This window comes from Bactrocera latifrons, unplaced genomic scaffold (assembly GCF_001853355.1).
Source record: "Bactrocera latifrons isolate USDA-ARS-PBARC rearing strain unplaced genomic scaffold, ASM185335v1 scaffold_119, whole genome shotgun sequence".
NCBI lineage: Eukaryota > Metazoa > Arthropoda > Insecta > Diptera > Tephritidae > Bactrocera > Bactrocera latifrons.
Genome location: NW_017534619.1, coordinates 121,671 through 137,205, shown reverse-complemented (window position 1 = coordinate 137,205; position 15,535 = coordinate 121,671). Strand labels below are relative to the sequence as shown.

Below are 15,535 nucleotides of genomic sequence, written 5' to 3'. Positions count from 1 at the left end.
GTGTATAAGAGACAGGTATCGCCTCCTACTAAATTTTTTGTACATATCTCGGAAACTACTATAGCTATGTCAACCAAACTCTATAGAGTCGTTTCCTTCAGGCATTTCCATATACAGTTCAAAAACGGAAGAAATCGGTTAATAACCACGCCCACCTCCCATACAAAGGTTATGTTGAAAATCACTAAAAGAGCGTTAACCGACTAACAAAAAACGTCAGAAACACTAAATTTTACGGAAGAAATGGCAGAAAGAAGCTGCACGCAGGCTTTTCTTAAAAATTGAAAATGGGCGTGACGTCGCCCACTTATGGACCAAAAACTATATCTCAGGAACTCCTCAACCGATTTCAATGAAATTCGGTATATAATACTTTCTTAACACTCTGATGACATGTACCAAATATGGGTAAAATCGGTTCACCAGCACGCCTTCTTCCATTGTAACGCTATTTTGAATTTCATCGGATGCCTTCTCTGTATAATATATCCATTAGGAACCAATGATGATAGCGGAATAAAACTTTGCACAAATACGGTATTTGATGCGAGAGTATAAAATGTTCGGTGACACCCGAACGTAGCTCTTCCTTACTTGTTTATTGTAAGATTTTTTCAACAAACTGCTGTTTGTAGGTTAGGTTATGGTGGAGAGATGTATACAATCCAGCCTTCAAGGGTGATTTATGAAATCACAAAATAAGAAAACAAAAGAAGAAGATGAATGCAGGTAGAAAGTGGAGAAACTATGTTGGCAAATCTTTCTAAATAAGATACGCATATAAGAATTGAGACTACATAACCAAAATTAGTAGTTTTCTTTAATGTACATATAGAACCTTCGGGCACAGCGCGATAGGTAATGGCGGTTGGGCAAACAGCGACTACATGCCCCCACTTTTCAACTGGGAAAGAAGGTTCAAATTAGCATAGAAAAGGATGGCGGCCGTAAAGGTATATTGGCTACGCGCAACACTCTAAACGTCTATAATGGCAGCTTTTTTCGATGGCCGATGGAGTGGGAATATACTGTCCAGAGTTAGGCACATGGCAACTTTTTAAGTTGCCAGACCAGTGCAATATATTTCAAGCTGAGGTCTTTTCTATTATGAAAGCAGCGCAGCTGGCCTCTAATGCACCTGCTTGCAATTCCAGTGTCTACATCTACGTAGACAGCCAATCAGAAATCAAGGCAGTATCCGCGTATCGCATATCGAAAACGTGACCAATATTCGGAAGCCCATGTGTTGTAAATACGATAATCTCGACAGAAGCATGGTGAAGAAAATCAAAACACGATGGAACGAACTATCTGTGTGCAAAACATCAAAATTAATGCAAAACGGTAGACCGCAAGTAAACAAAATTCTTATTGGCACTCAATAGACAAAACTGTATGAAAAGAATCGGTATCGGTCGGTGTCTTGGATTGTGCAGTTTTCGAAAGAAAAAAGATTAAAATCATCTTGGATAATATAATATCACTCTGTTGAACTATAGAAACCTGAAATGGCCTGAACCGTTTTCTAAAATACTTTAGGCGCTTTATCATAAGACTTCCCTATAACTATTTAAATTTTTGGTAATTAAAGGACCAGTCTACAACTGTAAACATATCGCTCCAGTAATCTCTTTCGTCCGATCAGATTTAATAACCAAGCAAACATAGTCCATAAATCTGTTGTGGTGCGGATTGTGCGAGTATTAAAATGCTTTAGTAATTAATATAATTTAGACTATATTCTCCCTGATGAAAAATTTTGTGGAAGAAATCGAAATATAATAGAACAATCAGTTATTTAGAATTTTCATTAAAATTTTTTTTATTTCACTTAAAACAACTTCAATTTAATATAAATTTATTTGTCTCTTGCAAAGCACAAAATGTCTTAGTAAATTTTCCAAGTTTGAAAACATAAGCTGACAATCTGGAAGTACGCATAACACAGATTCTCAACTTATAACCAACCGGATATCATACGTCCAGTGACTGTCGATTTGCCACGCTCTCCGCCGGCAGCTGCACTGCTTTGTCCCACTTTAATTACCGGTTTAGCCGGAGCAGGTGCCGCCGCCTTTTTATCGTCCGGTTTTTTTTCGTCAGCTTTCTTTTCGTCTGGTTTCTTCTCATCGCCCTTCTTGTCGTCCGCTTTCTTGTCATCTGCTTTTGCCGTCGCACCCGTGCTAGCGCCCGCAGCGCCACCACTACCACTGGCACCACTAGCGTCACCAGCTGCCTTGGTGGCTGTTGGGCCCGTTGCAGGCGGTTTCGCGTCGCCTCCCGCTGTCGGTGCATCGGGCTTTGCACCCGCGGGCGCAGCTGGGGCAGCACCTTTAGCGGCGGCAGCTGTCGTGCTAGCGCTTGCAGCAGCGCCTGGTTTTGCCGCTTCTGTCTTAGCAGTGTCCTCCTTCTTGGCAGCAGCTTCTGGCTTTGTGGTTTCACCTGGTTTAGCAACAGCAGGCTTGGCGGCAGCAGTGCCGCCGCTTGAACTGTCACCTGGTTTAGGTGCTGTTGCGGGCTTAGCTTCGGAGCCGCTTGGCTTAGCGGCATCATCCTTCTTAGCAGCTGGGTCTGGTTTGGCAGCGGCTGGGGGTGGTGATTTTGCCGCAGCACCTGCAGCTGGCTTCGCTGCATCATCTTTCTTTGTTGCATCAGTTGGTTTAGTGCCAGGTGCAGCTGGTTTTCCTGGTGGAGCCGGTGCGGCTGGCTTAGCGTCACCTGGTTTAGTTTCTTTGGGTTTGGCATCGGTGCTGGAGGTTTTGGATACAGTATCAGCCTTTTCATCGCTGGCAGCTTTTGGATCGTCCGGTTTCACTTTCTTTGACTTTAAGTGAAGGTGAAATTTATATACACATTTATATGAAGTATTGCCTTAAGGTTAGTACTTACGCCGCTGGTAGCTTTTTCGTCTTTGATAGTAGCGCTTGTTGTTGCTGCTTCTACAGACGCGGCTGCGGCGCCATCTTCGTCAGCTGCCATCTTCTTCTTCATGAATTTGACATATGCAACACGTGTGGCGCGTGTCACATCACCCAAATTCGGATTGAATTCTACACGACGAAGCAACAAATGAGATAATATTTTAATTGAACGAAACTTTACATACCAATTAACTGATTCTGGTTCATCTTCAGGCCCTCATTCGCCTGATCGATGATCTTGCGCCGCAAGCTGCGCTGACTATGTCGCTGTATTGACGAACGCTTGGAACCAATCGGGTCGGCGGTCATTGTGTTCTGACGTGCAATGGCATTCCAGTCTTTCTCACTGCAAGAAATGGCGAGTAGTGGTTGTACTTGCTACGCAGTAACCGATTGTACCTACCCCGATTTCAATGACTTCTTCTTGCCAATTACCCTTGCCAAAGAGGAGAAGATATCCTTGCTACCCTCATCGCCTACCGTCATCTCATGCTGCAAATTCTCAACAAAGCCGATTTGGAAGTCTTTCAGTATACGTCGCTCCATCACCTTACCCTTCTTGGTGCCGGCCGCCGCAGCTGTGAACACACATTAAATATTCTCAGTACACTAGGGCATCATTTAATTGCCACAATGGTTTATTACGCACCTGCTGTTTTCTTCTCAATATCGGGCACGTTGAAACGATTCGTTTGGAAAATGTCCAATAGTTCGAAACGTAGCGAACTAATGTCCTGACGCACTTCAATGATATCATCTTCGGTTATGCCATAGTCGTCACGACGACGCTGCTCTGCGGTGACAAAGCGTCGTATGAGCAGCTTCATGACTTTGTCGTGCAACGCCTGTGAGCGCTCCTTCGTCTTGCGCTGCAAGTAAGAGTGAGATAGCATAAGAATCAATGTGAAGAAGATATCTACTGTTGCTATTGCAGTGAGGAAATTTGGATTGGCAAATATCTGGTTTTCTTTACTTTAACACTTTGGCGCCGATTGTATGGCCATCATACCGGTGACTGGTCTCTCAAGCTGATAAATTGTTAATAATGACCAACTATTTATTTCTATCATCGCAAGGGTTTGTCTCTTCTTCCCAACAATCTCTATTTCTGCATACAGTGTTGGCAGATGAGGTGGATTAGGGACAACAATGTGTATTAAATTTGTATGCAAAATCTATTAATATCGTCTCGCTATCCTTCAAATAAAAGTCTGAATAGTAAATACTTAAAACTTTGAAGAAATTTGAAGAGAACTCACACTCTTTAAGTAATAAAATAGTTAACTGGGTGCCTCTAATTACTGTGGCGAAAAAAAATTTTCCTCTTCGAATGATATAATTTAAATGGTAAATATTTTTAAGAGACTATTTATCAGATTTATTTACGTATTTGAAAATAACTTGCACCCCTGCAAAGGAAATTAAGTTAGGTTAAGTACGATGCCTTAACAGGAATCTCACTAGGATAGCTTCGTATCCCTCCTATACAATATATGTAGGGTTACCATATTCAATGATTAGTCAGGGAATTGTTTGATTTTGACCTTCTGCCCTGGTTCTTTGATTTTCGTGAAAAATGCACTGATTCCCTGCATACGCAACGGGACTGATTTTGACTGAGATGGATATGGTAACCCTAAATATATGAAAGACTTTTACAAATCGGCAAAGGGCTTTAAGCCTAACACAAATTTCATCAGGTTCGTCGAAGGTAAGACTGCTCAGTTGTTTCATCGTTAGCCTTGCAAACACTGGACAATGAAGGATAAAGTGCCTGGAGGTTACTGGTTTCCCATTTGGACAGTAGAAACAAAAGTGCTTTGTAATGCTAAGAATCCTGGGTATGTATGAAGAGACCGTAACTTACCGACGAAGCTCTTGGCCTCTAACGTAAATTTGTGGAGGCGCCTACACTCGTTTATAATCAACTCATTAGCTTTTTTTTAAATATAAATTTTTTTTTAATATTATCCCAATATATTTCAGCATAATCCAGTTATTTATACTCTAGAGATATATTTGGTGTAATAAAATTCTACAAAAAATAATAATTATTATTATCGAAGAAAAACAGTCCTTTATATGACTAACTCAACAGATGTAAATAAACTTATCAGTCCAGAATTAAAATATTTCCCACTCACCATAAAACTTTTAGTGCGCTTCGGTGCCTCTTTGCCCAATGTCTTGCGTAGCAGTTTCACCGATGGCATAATATTGAATGGCGGCGGCACAGTGCCACCATCCTCGAAATAACTCATCCACAGCTGGGAGCGTGCAAATTTCCATTCAACGTCTGCGCGTTCCGAAATAATTTGATACGAGTTGGACATCATGGCAATAAGCATGTTGAGTAGCACAATAATATTTATAACCGAGTAGGAGCCGAACATAAGTAGAGCCCAAAACCGTGTGAAGCTCTTTATGCCAGCCAAATCGAACGATACCAAATCGACCAAGCCGAAGGAAGCCCAAAAAAGTGATTGTGATGTTTCAAAAAGGCTACGAAGAGGGGAGGAATGTTAACAAAATAGTCGAATAATCGAAAAACTTAAAAAATCTCACTTCGAAAATCGTCGCCAAATAGTACAGGCTTTTTCCTGGTCATCGAAATCCGCCACATCTGGATGCAAGTGGTAGCACTTGTTCTTCTCCAGTTCAGCATAGTACCATAGCAACTGATTTAAGCCACAGCCGAAGGCGAATAACACCAAAGTATAGATGAAGAAAAATTTGATGATATCGATGATCATGCGTCCCAAAGAGACTTGTAGTGGCCCCAAATGTGGATTGATTGAAAAAATATGAACCAATTTTAAGTAAGAGAACACCATGCCGGCAGCAAAAGCGCCTTCGGAAAGTAACATCGGGTCGAAAGGGTGCCAATGTTCGCGCGGAAAGTAAGGATCGATGCCGCGGTACCATAAGTCACGCTAGAAGCAAGTAAAGATATTTTATTAGAAAATAAATTGTATACACGAAGAATTTCAACTTAGGTAAAATTGTATGTCTTTTATTAAGTTGTGAAAATTAAATAGTAATAATGTCTTACTGCAAAATACATTTTTATAAAAGATGCTACTAACATGTACTATAATCCATGCTGTCGCCCTACAAAGTATCCAAGTGACATAAAACATATTGGAAACGAAGTCGACGATATTCCAAAGATCCATGATATATTCAAACAGGCCATCCGAATAAAGCGTTTTCAGCTCACCAAACACAAGACCTTAAATAATAACATTTTCGATGAGTTCTGCATAAATAACTTTTTACGTTCCTTACTGGCAATATAGGTGATGATGCCCAGTTCGATCGGTCCTGGCAAAGAGCCGCGCTCATGCTTACGCCAATCCTCCAGCATGGCCAACATCCAAGGAAACCCAAGCAACTCGAAAGATAGTTGAACGACGCGCAACGATGCAGCGCCCAGAAGCACTAGAGATCAGATTATATTAGTATTTCGGTGTTCGCTCTATAACACGCTCACCGCCCACAACTTACTCAAAAAGAACATGTACGAACAGGAATGTGAAATGAACTTCACAAATGGCTTTCTCATGAATTTGCCAGCATCCGAGTCCGGCGCCAGCAAATAGTTCATGCTGTTAATGGGGAACATAGTGCCCAGCTTCACCACTTCGATGATCTGCTGTGAGGCTTGTTTGCGCCTAAAACCGGGTAGACCCTCATACCAAATGGCCGCCAGTAATTGTTGCACATTCGGATGTGCCACAAACTAAATGGCGGTGATAAAGAAGACATTTGCAAATTTGCTTTAAACAAATGCCAAGACAACAACAAACTTGTTGTTGTTGAGGTATGTTGAGTGCATTAATTTCTTACCGCTTTCTGCTTGTATCTTATGGCCAATTTGAGGCGCTCCAACGTTTGTCGCTGCCCCGGCATCCAAATGTCGGTGGTTGGCTCGTGATTGAAGTTGAGCATTACCTCCAGTTCGGTGGAAGTGCGTGCGTGATCCAATAATGATGAGACAAACTCTTGCACACCCACACGCATTTCCTGCAGTCACAAGAAAGTGCGCACATACACAAATAAAATTACAGTTATGCACATTAGTATACAAATGAATAACATATGGTCACCTAAAAAATGCGTAAAGAAGCCGCAAAAGCGCAACATATTCTTTTTTACAATCACATAAATGCATTTAAGCGGTAATCTCATTGTCTCTTCGCTTTCTTTTTGCCTCTTTCCGCATTTGTTTTCACTTTCTACTTCTTTGTTTTTTGTGTTCGCGCATTATAACATTCACACCCCCCTTCTTACCGTGTATTCCGCTCTGAATTCGGATTCCATCGCCTGCAGTCGTTTCAATTCCCATGAGAGCTCAAACGCCGTTAGAACGGGATCGCGTGAGCTAAGTGCTATCAGTGAACTGGCGGAGAGGGCGCGATAGGCGTTGATACGCGATTGTGAGTGCCGCAGCGAATCGGTTTCTTGAGAGGTGACACACTCGTCGCAACCACATCTACGGAAGATTAATTTAAAAGATTTTTTGTTAGGAAGTACGGTAAATGAGCTAAAATTTTTAATTAAGGCATATCATTTGAAGATTCGTCGTGAAGGCACTGAAAACACTCTCATAAAAAACGATTCTATATAACCGGAATGGATCTCAATTTTTATCCGACCTAGGACTACTGCTCTATGGAGTCTTTATGTGTCTCTTTTAGCTCTAGAAAAGACTGCAAAGCTCGAGGGCGTTCATCTTATTTGACTCTAGCTACTATAAATCTCTCTCATACCACCTCGTTCCTCTAGGGCTTTTATTATTGATTTATAACATTTTTAGTACTTTTTTCTAAAACCGTTATATGGAGAGTAGACGAAGTTATCATCGGATATCATTTACTTTGACAGTATCGACAAGGGTGCTTCAGGGACTTGTCCTTAGTGAATTTGGTTATGGCAACATAAGTCATACTTGTAGTGGTCTAGGAGATATATGAGTAAAACATCTTAAAGGGCGTGGCCACGCACAGTTTTTTGAATTTTTAGCCCACAGATGTCCCTGTGCCAAATTAAAGCTTTGTATCTTAACTCAGTTCTTAATTGTGGCGCTTCATAGTTTTCGTTTAATGGCGTTTTGTGGGCGTGGCAGTGATCCTATTAGCCTTAAATGGTACAAACAACCGTTAAATGAACAAAATTACTATAATCTGTATCAAAATGTTACAAGAGTATAGAAACACCCTTTACAAGGCATGTTTGTTTTTTTAAATTTAAATACGATATTTCACCTTTTTTGATTTTAGAAGTCTCCATGTGGCAATATATTATTTGCATATCTCGAAAAAATTTAGTTATGAGCTAATGTTATCAACCCTGGCTTTTCTGAAAAGGCGAGAAACAGCTGGTATGGCGCGGAGTGCCGTATCGCAGTGGAGAGAAAATAGACACAAAAAAAAAAAAAACAAAAAAAAAAAANAAAAAAAAAAAACAGAAGGAAGGTTTTAAGACCGGAGCATACTCTTGTAGAAGGCCTATCATACTAAAATTACGGAAAGAATACTTCTACAGCCTGCTGAATGGTAATGAAAGCGTAACACTGGGTGATACCGGACTCGACCAAGAAGAAGTTCGAACAGCAATTACCCGCCTGAAAAACAATGAAGTGGCGGGGCCGATGTATTGCCCGTCAAACTATTCAAATACGGCGGCGAAACACTACTAAGAAGCATACACAAAAAGCCAAAACCCACAATCTGCGCCAAGTACGGTCGGACAAGCCTCCTCAACATCATATATTAGGTGTAATGGAACATATTGTGTGAACGGTTAAAGACCACCGTCAACAAACTGATTAGACCTTATTAATTTATTCACCTTAGCCAAATGTTGGAAAAGGCACGTGAAAAAACGATCGACACACACCACCTCTTCGTCGATTTCAAAGCTGACTTTGACAGAACGAAAAGTAAGTAAGCTATAAGTGACGTTAAGTTATACCAAAAGCTCTACCATGATCGGAAAGGACCTTTCCGAGCCGTTCTATACCAAACCAGGTTTCAAAAAAGGCGACTCCATATCGTGCGACTTCGTCATTCTACTGTCGAAGAAAATAGTTCGAGCTGTCAAGCTGAACAGAGACAAAGTTTTGTAGAGTGAACAATTGCTGACGTACGACGATGAAAGCGATATCATTTGCCATAAGAACCACGCCTTTGGTTCTGCTCTCTCCAGGTTGGAGAAAGATGCGAAGCAAATGGGTCTGATGGGAAATGCGGGCAAGACGAAATATCTTCTGAAACGTTATGAGATATACGAAGACATTGGCATAGTTAAGCGAATTAAGAGACCGCGCCTAAGCTGGCTAGGTAATAGTATTGGACACAGTACCCACCGGAGGAAGTGCATTAGAGAGAACAGGTGGAAAAGGATGTGGCTATGCTTGAAATATCCAATTGACGACAAACTCGACTATAACCGCGTAAGCGGTGTAAACGTCAATAAAGAATAAGAAGGATCATCGTAAAGCAGACAGTAAATTGTCTACTTTCATCTGAATAGTCTAATTTGCTTCAAGCATGTTGTCAGAAGACACACAGTTCACGAACCGTAGGCTTTCATGCCACACATTGACACTTATATAGTCAAGATATTAATTTCTCTGCATAAAATGTTATGTTTTCTAATGGAATTTCTGCGAATGCGTTTGCGAACAGGTTTTATGGCTGTATTGGATCCAACCACTTCTGTTTCCGTCGTCAACTGTAGCTGTAGGAAAAACGATTAGTTATGTGATAAACCAGAATTCTAAGTACTAAGTTTCTTGAGAAGCTCATAAATTTCACGTGCGCCTTTTCCACACTTCTATGAAGTTATTTACGCAATATAATTTTCTTCAGCTCTCAAGCCAATGTTAATAGTCGTGTAAATACCGAATTGATTATTATGTACTATATGTATAAGAAGTCACTCCATTTAAATTACAATAAGAAAGCAGCACTTTAATTTTAAGTGAATTATTGGCGAATGTTAAGTAATCCACGGATGTGCTAAAAAACCAAATGCGCACATAAGCGCACGCAGCAATCGCCTTTGAATTGGTTTACACCTCCACAGCTGTTTGGCATAACCACTTTGATAGGACTCAGACTACAATTTGTGGCAATGCGCATAAATTCGAATTATTCAACGTCATATTATGCGACATGCAACACCAAACAGATGACGACAACCGGCGCAGAGGCGGCAGCATTTCAAAAATAATGCAAATTCGCTGAAAATCACGTAAACGCATGCGGAGCGCAGGGACAGCACAAATAAGGAAACGTGCCAAACGCGACTAATTTCGGCTATAAGAACTACGGACAACAATAACAACAAAAGCCAATAGTCAATTGATGGAGTTCACGTCACCTAAATATGGAGGTGTGCGTATGTGTATGTGCACGGCAATGAAATGGTATTGGTAAGCAGCAAATAGAAGAGAGACACCATCGTTTGTAAAGGGGTCAATAGTGTTGCGGAAGATGGAAAAATATTGCAAAACTATAACAGAAATGCTAACCAACACATTGACAATAGCAAACAAGCTGTCGAGTTGCAGCGGATTACAGGTATCTGAGTGACAATGTTAATTTACTCTTGTATGTGTATGTGTGCACGCAGTTTTACTCACTTCACGTCATGTGGCATCGGTAGTGTTGCACCACGATCCAACAGAATTTTCAGTATCTCGTAATTGTTGCGATGCGCTGCCAATATTAATGGCGTGATGTCCGGCGTGAATGTCGACTTATTACGGTCAACAGATTCCCAGCTCTGTAATTAGTAATCAGTACAATGAAAAATAGATTATTTGACGAACAACAAACAGACAAATATAAGACGGACATACATGCTAATTGATTGTGGCCACCAGTGTCACCATAAATGCGGTTGCACAACTCTCTATACTTACATAGGGCTGCCCCTCTTTGTGATGCGTTTCCTCCCACTGCAGTAATTCCTCTACGGCTTCGACGTACTCTTCTGATATGGCGTGCAAGAGCGCGTCGCCCACTTCGATGCCACATTCCAGCAGCACAATGATCAAGTCGAAATTCTCATTCTCAATGGCAGAAATGAGCGCTGAGCGATTGAGCGGATCCACGCAGTTTATGTTAAACTTATCCGGTTGACCCTTGTTGTCCTCAATTATTCTGGTATGTAAAATTCAAGTTATAAAACCATCTGTGAGATTGGTTCAAAGTTATGTTACTCACTTCTTAACACCCTGTATGTCACCACGTTCGGCCGCTAATATGAAATTCTTTTCAATCTCATTTAGCATATACTCCTCTCCCATAGAGATGTTGTAATTGGGTTCACCCTGTTCAGGGTCATCGTCCTTCTTTTGTGACATTTTGATGTGCACATATAATTAGTGAGTGTCTTAAAAGTACCGCAATTTTTAGTTACTTGGAAATTTATATAAGCCTACAAGTAAATAAGAAAAATTATACATCACTGGATATCGGACTGAACCAATCTATTTCAAGAGATTGAGTTCTAATTCCGAAATTATTTTTTTCATTTCTCGAAGTTAGCTTACAAAATTGAGGGTAACCTCCTTCGTATAATTTCGTCATTATAATAGGGGCATTCAGACCGAACTTGTTAATATGGGAGTTCGTTAGTTGATACTTCGCTAAAACACTTAATTGTGAACGTAATTTTTGCTGTACATCAGTAGTGGGTGTAAGGTTTGTTTCAAAACAGCTGATCAATTATATTAAATACTTATGTTTGAAAAATTTTTTAGAAACTAATTTATAGTAGACAGCAAATGGATTTTTTTTCGTTAACTTTTGAGGCAAGAACGCAAACAAAACAGCTGAGTGATGTTAACAAGTAACGAAAAAACTATCTTGCTTGCCAGTCTGGTACTTCGTTACTCGGTAAAACGATAACCTGTTAAGTTTACAGAAACCAAACCCGCGTAAACAAAGCTGGTCTCAATACCCCTAATGTAAGTTCCAAACATAGTAAAAATGTGTTTTATATCATTTGAATAGTATTTTTATGCCCTGAACTGGTTATATTAAATGGTTATAAAAGGACAATAGTGGTCTATTAAAGAATTACGGGAAGAAACAGAAAGCAACCATATACAGGGATACCTGGTCTTGTTGACCTTATTTATTAATTCCATCGTAGCTAACAATTACAGAAAGGCTTTAAGCTCACTATCAAGTCATTCGCACTTGACCTTAATTTTTGTTCTCACAGGAACATTTTAGGTAACGAAAAAGCTAAAATTAGTAGCCTCTAAGACGAATCCGAAGTGAAGTTAACGCCATATGCGCTGGGAACGATCAAAAGAGAATTTTATACTCAATTTCAAGAAATCAGTGACAGTGGAAATCAATAACCAACTGTAATATAATGAAACAGACATGGTCCATATATGATATAACTGCAATCAAGGTCTTATTACGTAGGGGAGAGAATAGTGTGGCTGTTCGGAAAACACGCGCTAAAAATGGGTATGCTCTAAAATAAAGTGTTTCGCAGCTGCAAGCTAGAAAGAAATAACGAAAAAAATTTTCACTTTCTCTGTGAATGCCCATTTATAGCACAAATCAAACACAGAATATTTACAATCAGCAGAGACTACGGGTATGTCATTAAATTCGAATAAATTGAATATTCTTATTGAACTCAGTCTTGCATGGAAATATATTTGAGGAGTTAAAAACATACTATTTACCAAAGAATGCATCTACGTACGTTATGTATCTAAATATGGATTAGATGGTATACTCAATAGAGCCTTTAAGGAAGCTGTAAGCTCAAAACATCAAATGTTTGCTAAAATGTACAAAGCTTGAAAAAAGGAAAAGGTAATCCCCGACTCGTGAAGAAAACAACGAAACCACTTGAAGAACTTTTATCGTACCGACCTCTGTGTATTCTCGACACAATGGGTAAAGCGCACGAAAAAATATCACGAAATCGCGTAGAGTTAGCTATCCAGGAAGCCGGCGGGTGGTACAAAAAATACTGCGCGCCGATGTTAAGAATGCGTTCAACACGGCAAAATGGCCACACATAATCAAGGGCCTGGTTTAAATACGCGCCCCTGAACACCTCATGAACATTATCACGAGTTATTTCAAAAACAGAAGACTAATTTTTGATATAGACGAAGGCATCAAGAACTACTCTCTTTCGAGTGGAGGATCAGTCTGCACTGTTATGGAACCTCATGTATGACGGGGTGGTAAGAAGAAATGAACTAAAGACATGAAATTTATAGCATATGAGGACGATATCTTCGTTAGTCGACCGAAGAAACAAATGCAAAGAGTGCTTAAATTATCATTTTGCGAGTAGAGCTCAGCATAGGGAAGTACGAGATTGCCTCACAGCCGCAGCTGAAGTATCGGGGAGTATAATTGAATTCCAAAATTAAAACTAAAGAAACGCCTAGCGTATATTTCTGGTGAAGCCAACAAAATTTATAAGGCTCTATCAATAGTGGCAGCGTGCGTTCCAGCCGGCGATTTGTAATAGTGAAATCAATGAGTTCCGTAATACTACTATAAGCACTGGATAAAAAATCTTATGTTAAACAAATAATTGCAGTACATAGGCTTTTCTGACAGAAGAGAGAAACAAGTTGGTTAAAATGTTGCAGCAGTGGTGGCAATCCTCATCTAAAGGCCGCCACTCGTGAATAGATAAACGACATGGGGTCTGGATTTCCATCTGACTCAAATACCTAATGGACAAAGCACCCATTCTACCATTACAGATTTCACAATGACATTAGTCCGAACTGTCCGACGTGTATAAAGTATATAGAGGACTCTGAACATGTAAGCGAAGCGATCGTCAATCCGCAGAACAGAGAAAGCTTAAATGTCCTGTCCCCTCACGAAGTAGTTTTTAGCAATAGGTTCCGTGGGAGAGTCTTGAGTTGGGTGTAGTCAGGTTTAGCGGAATATAATTCCGGCTTTCTATGTTGTTTTAAATGGAGGACATTCTCGAAAACGACCACTATTACCAAATAATTTTAACCAAATTATATGAGTAGTTTTGTTTCCATTATTTTTTAAGAAGTGACATCGCATACAAAAATCAAAGTGTCAATCTCGTATTAGCAAATTACTTATTAAAGGTGCGCGAGGTAGCAGTCATCTAAAAACACAATGTGGGACACATTCTCTATCAATTATTGGGTATGATAAAGCTGTCCGTGCGATGGATGACACATATGCTCGCTACTGACACCAGTTTGCAATTCGAAAGTTTTGATCTACCGGGAGAATGATGCCTTTATTTAAAAATATATGGGTCGGTAGTCACTAGTGTCACAGAACATTTAAAAAATCTCTTGTATCCAAATATGTCAGTAAAAAGCTCTTACACTGTAGAAGTTTTCTTTCACATTATTTCTTTAAAAAATACAGTTAACTTTAATTTTTGTGTTCGCATTTATTTACTGTTATATAACTTCTTATTCTTCTCACGAAATAATACTTCACACCAATGATACACAGGACATCAGAAGTCCTTCGAAAGGTTTTTCTTATATTTTTCGTTTATTTTATTGGATTTTTTTAGTAAATAGAGCCTCTAAGGACATTATCACTTTAAATAATATTGCATTCACATTTATTAAAGTATAATACAAGTTTTTTTTTCTTTCATGGCAGCTGAATCCATTTTTAGTAGACATCTGCAAAATTTCGGATCTTCAAATAGGTTGAAGGACACCTTTACTACTTTTCAAATGTAGTAACCCCAAAACCTTGGTAAAGGATGCGCTGTGTTTAGAAGAATAATTGAATTTGGTTTTAAATGTTTTACACTTAGACTTAGTTTCTTCAATTATTATTTCTTCACAATCATTAATTAGATTAGTGCCGTGTACAAAACGATCGATATTTTCACATTAGAATGTAAGTTCTCACAAATTTTAATTCTTTGCACTCTGCACTTTCTGTTCCCATAATCCTTCCCCGTATTATCCATCTAGTTGGTAACCTTTCAAGGATGCTTTACCCTTTTAATCCTTGATGAAATATACTCTTTGTATATCCTTTGAAACACCTCTATTATTTTCCAGTTTCTCTACTATCCATTTTCATAAAATCCCGCAGGTTAGTTGTTGAGAGTTCAAGAATTCGCGAAGAACTGAAAATAAATTGTTCTAACGCCTTGGTATATGCCACTAATTACATTAACGTTTCGACAAAAGTCGGTCATGGAAAGTATAGCAAAAATTCAATCGATCATTGCAATAGACTTCAAGTTAACGGCTAGTAAAAACATAAGAAGAAACAATACAAAATAGTAGCAATAAGTGAAAGCTTGCAGCAAAACAAGGTAAAAAACCAAATCAGCTGTTTAGAATTTTTTTACATAATATTGTCACGGAATGCGTTAAAAAAAGGCATGTGACTATTGACTCATTGATTTGGTGGCATGTATTGATTATCGGCTTGGTTGGCTATTCAACTGTCGTAAGCACGTGAGGTGTTCAAAAGCAAAGGCGTTAAAGAAGATACGGCCAAATGTGCGCACCGGGCTGAGTAGGTGCGAACGAACGGTAATTCAATTGAGGAAAGAATGCATATGTAAATAAAAAAACT

The 15,535-nt window shown here is 39.5% G+C and overlaps 1 protein-coding gene across 1 annotated transcript; it reads right to left on the bottom strand.

Annotated features, from left to right (window-relative positions):
- Positions 1–1,794: 1,794 nt before the first annotated feature.
- On the bottom strand, positions 1,795–15,059 carry LOC108978186 (transient receptor potential protein). Its single transcript, XM_018948348.1, has 16 exons — positions 14,946–15,059; positions 11,159–11,372; positions 10,855–11,095; positions 10,573–10,715; positions 7,215–7,416; positions 6,771–6,947; positions 6,429–6,663; positions 6,210–6,362; positions 6,008–6,153; positions 5,487–5,854; positions 5,066–5,423; positions 3,571–3,790; positions 3,325–3,499; positions 3,107–3,267; positions 2,890–3,050; positions 1,795–2,824 (listed from the first exon to the last, which is right to left on the bottom strand). The coding sequence occupies exons 2-16, from the start codon at positions 11,296–11,298 to the stop codon at positions 1,958–1,960; spliced, it is 3,747 nt and encodes a 1,248-aa protein (XP_018803893.1). The 5' UTR covers positions 11,299–11,372; positions 14,946–15,059; the 3' UTR covers positions 1,795–1,957.
- Positions 15,060–15,535: the final 476 nt, after the last annotated feature.

Excerpts from the sequence above, each read along its gene's own strand:
- LOC108978186 (XM_018948348.1), bottom strand. The coding sequence starts at position 11,298 with ATGTCACAAAAGAAGGACGATGACCCTGAACAGGGTGAACCCAATTAC. Across the intron at positions 10,716-10,854 it reads ACAAAGAGGGGCAGCCCTAT|AGCTGGGAATCTGTTGACCG; the intron begins GTAAGTATAGAG and ends TACTAATTACAG. Across the intron at positions 3,791-5,065 it reads AGCGCACTAAAAGTTTTATG|CGCAAGACGAAGGAGCGCTC; the intron begins GTGAGTGGGAAA and ends TCTTACTTGCAG.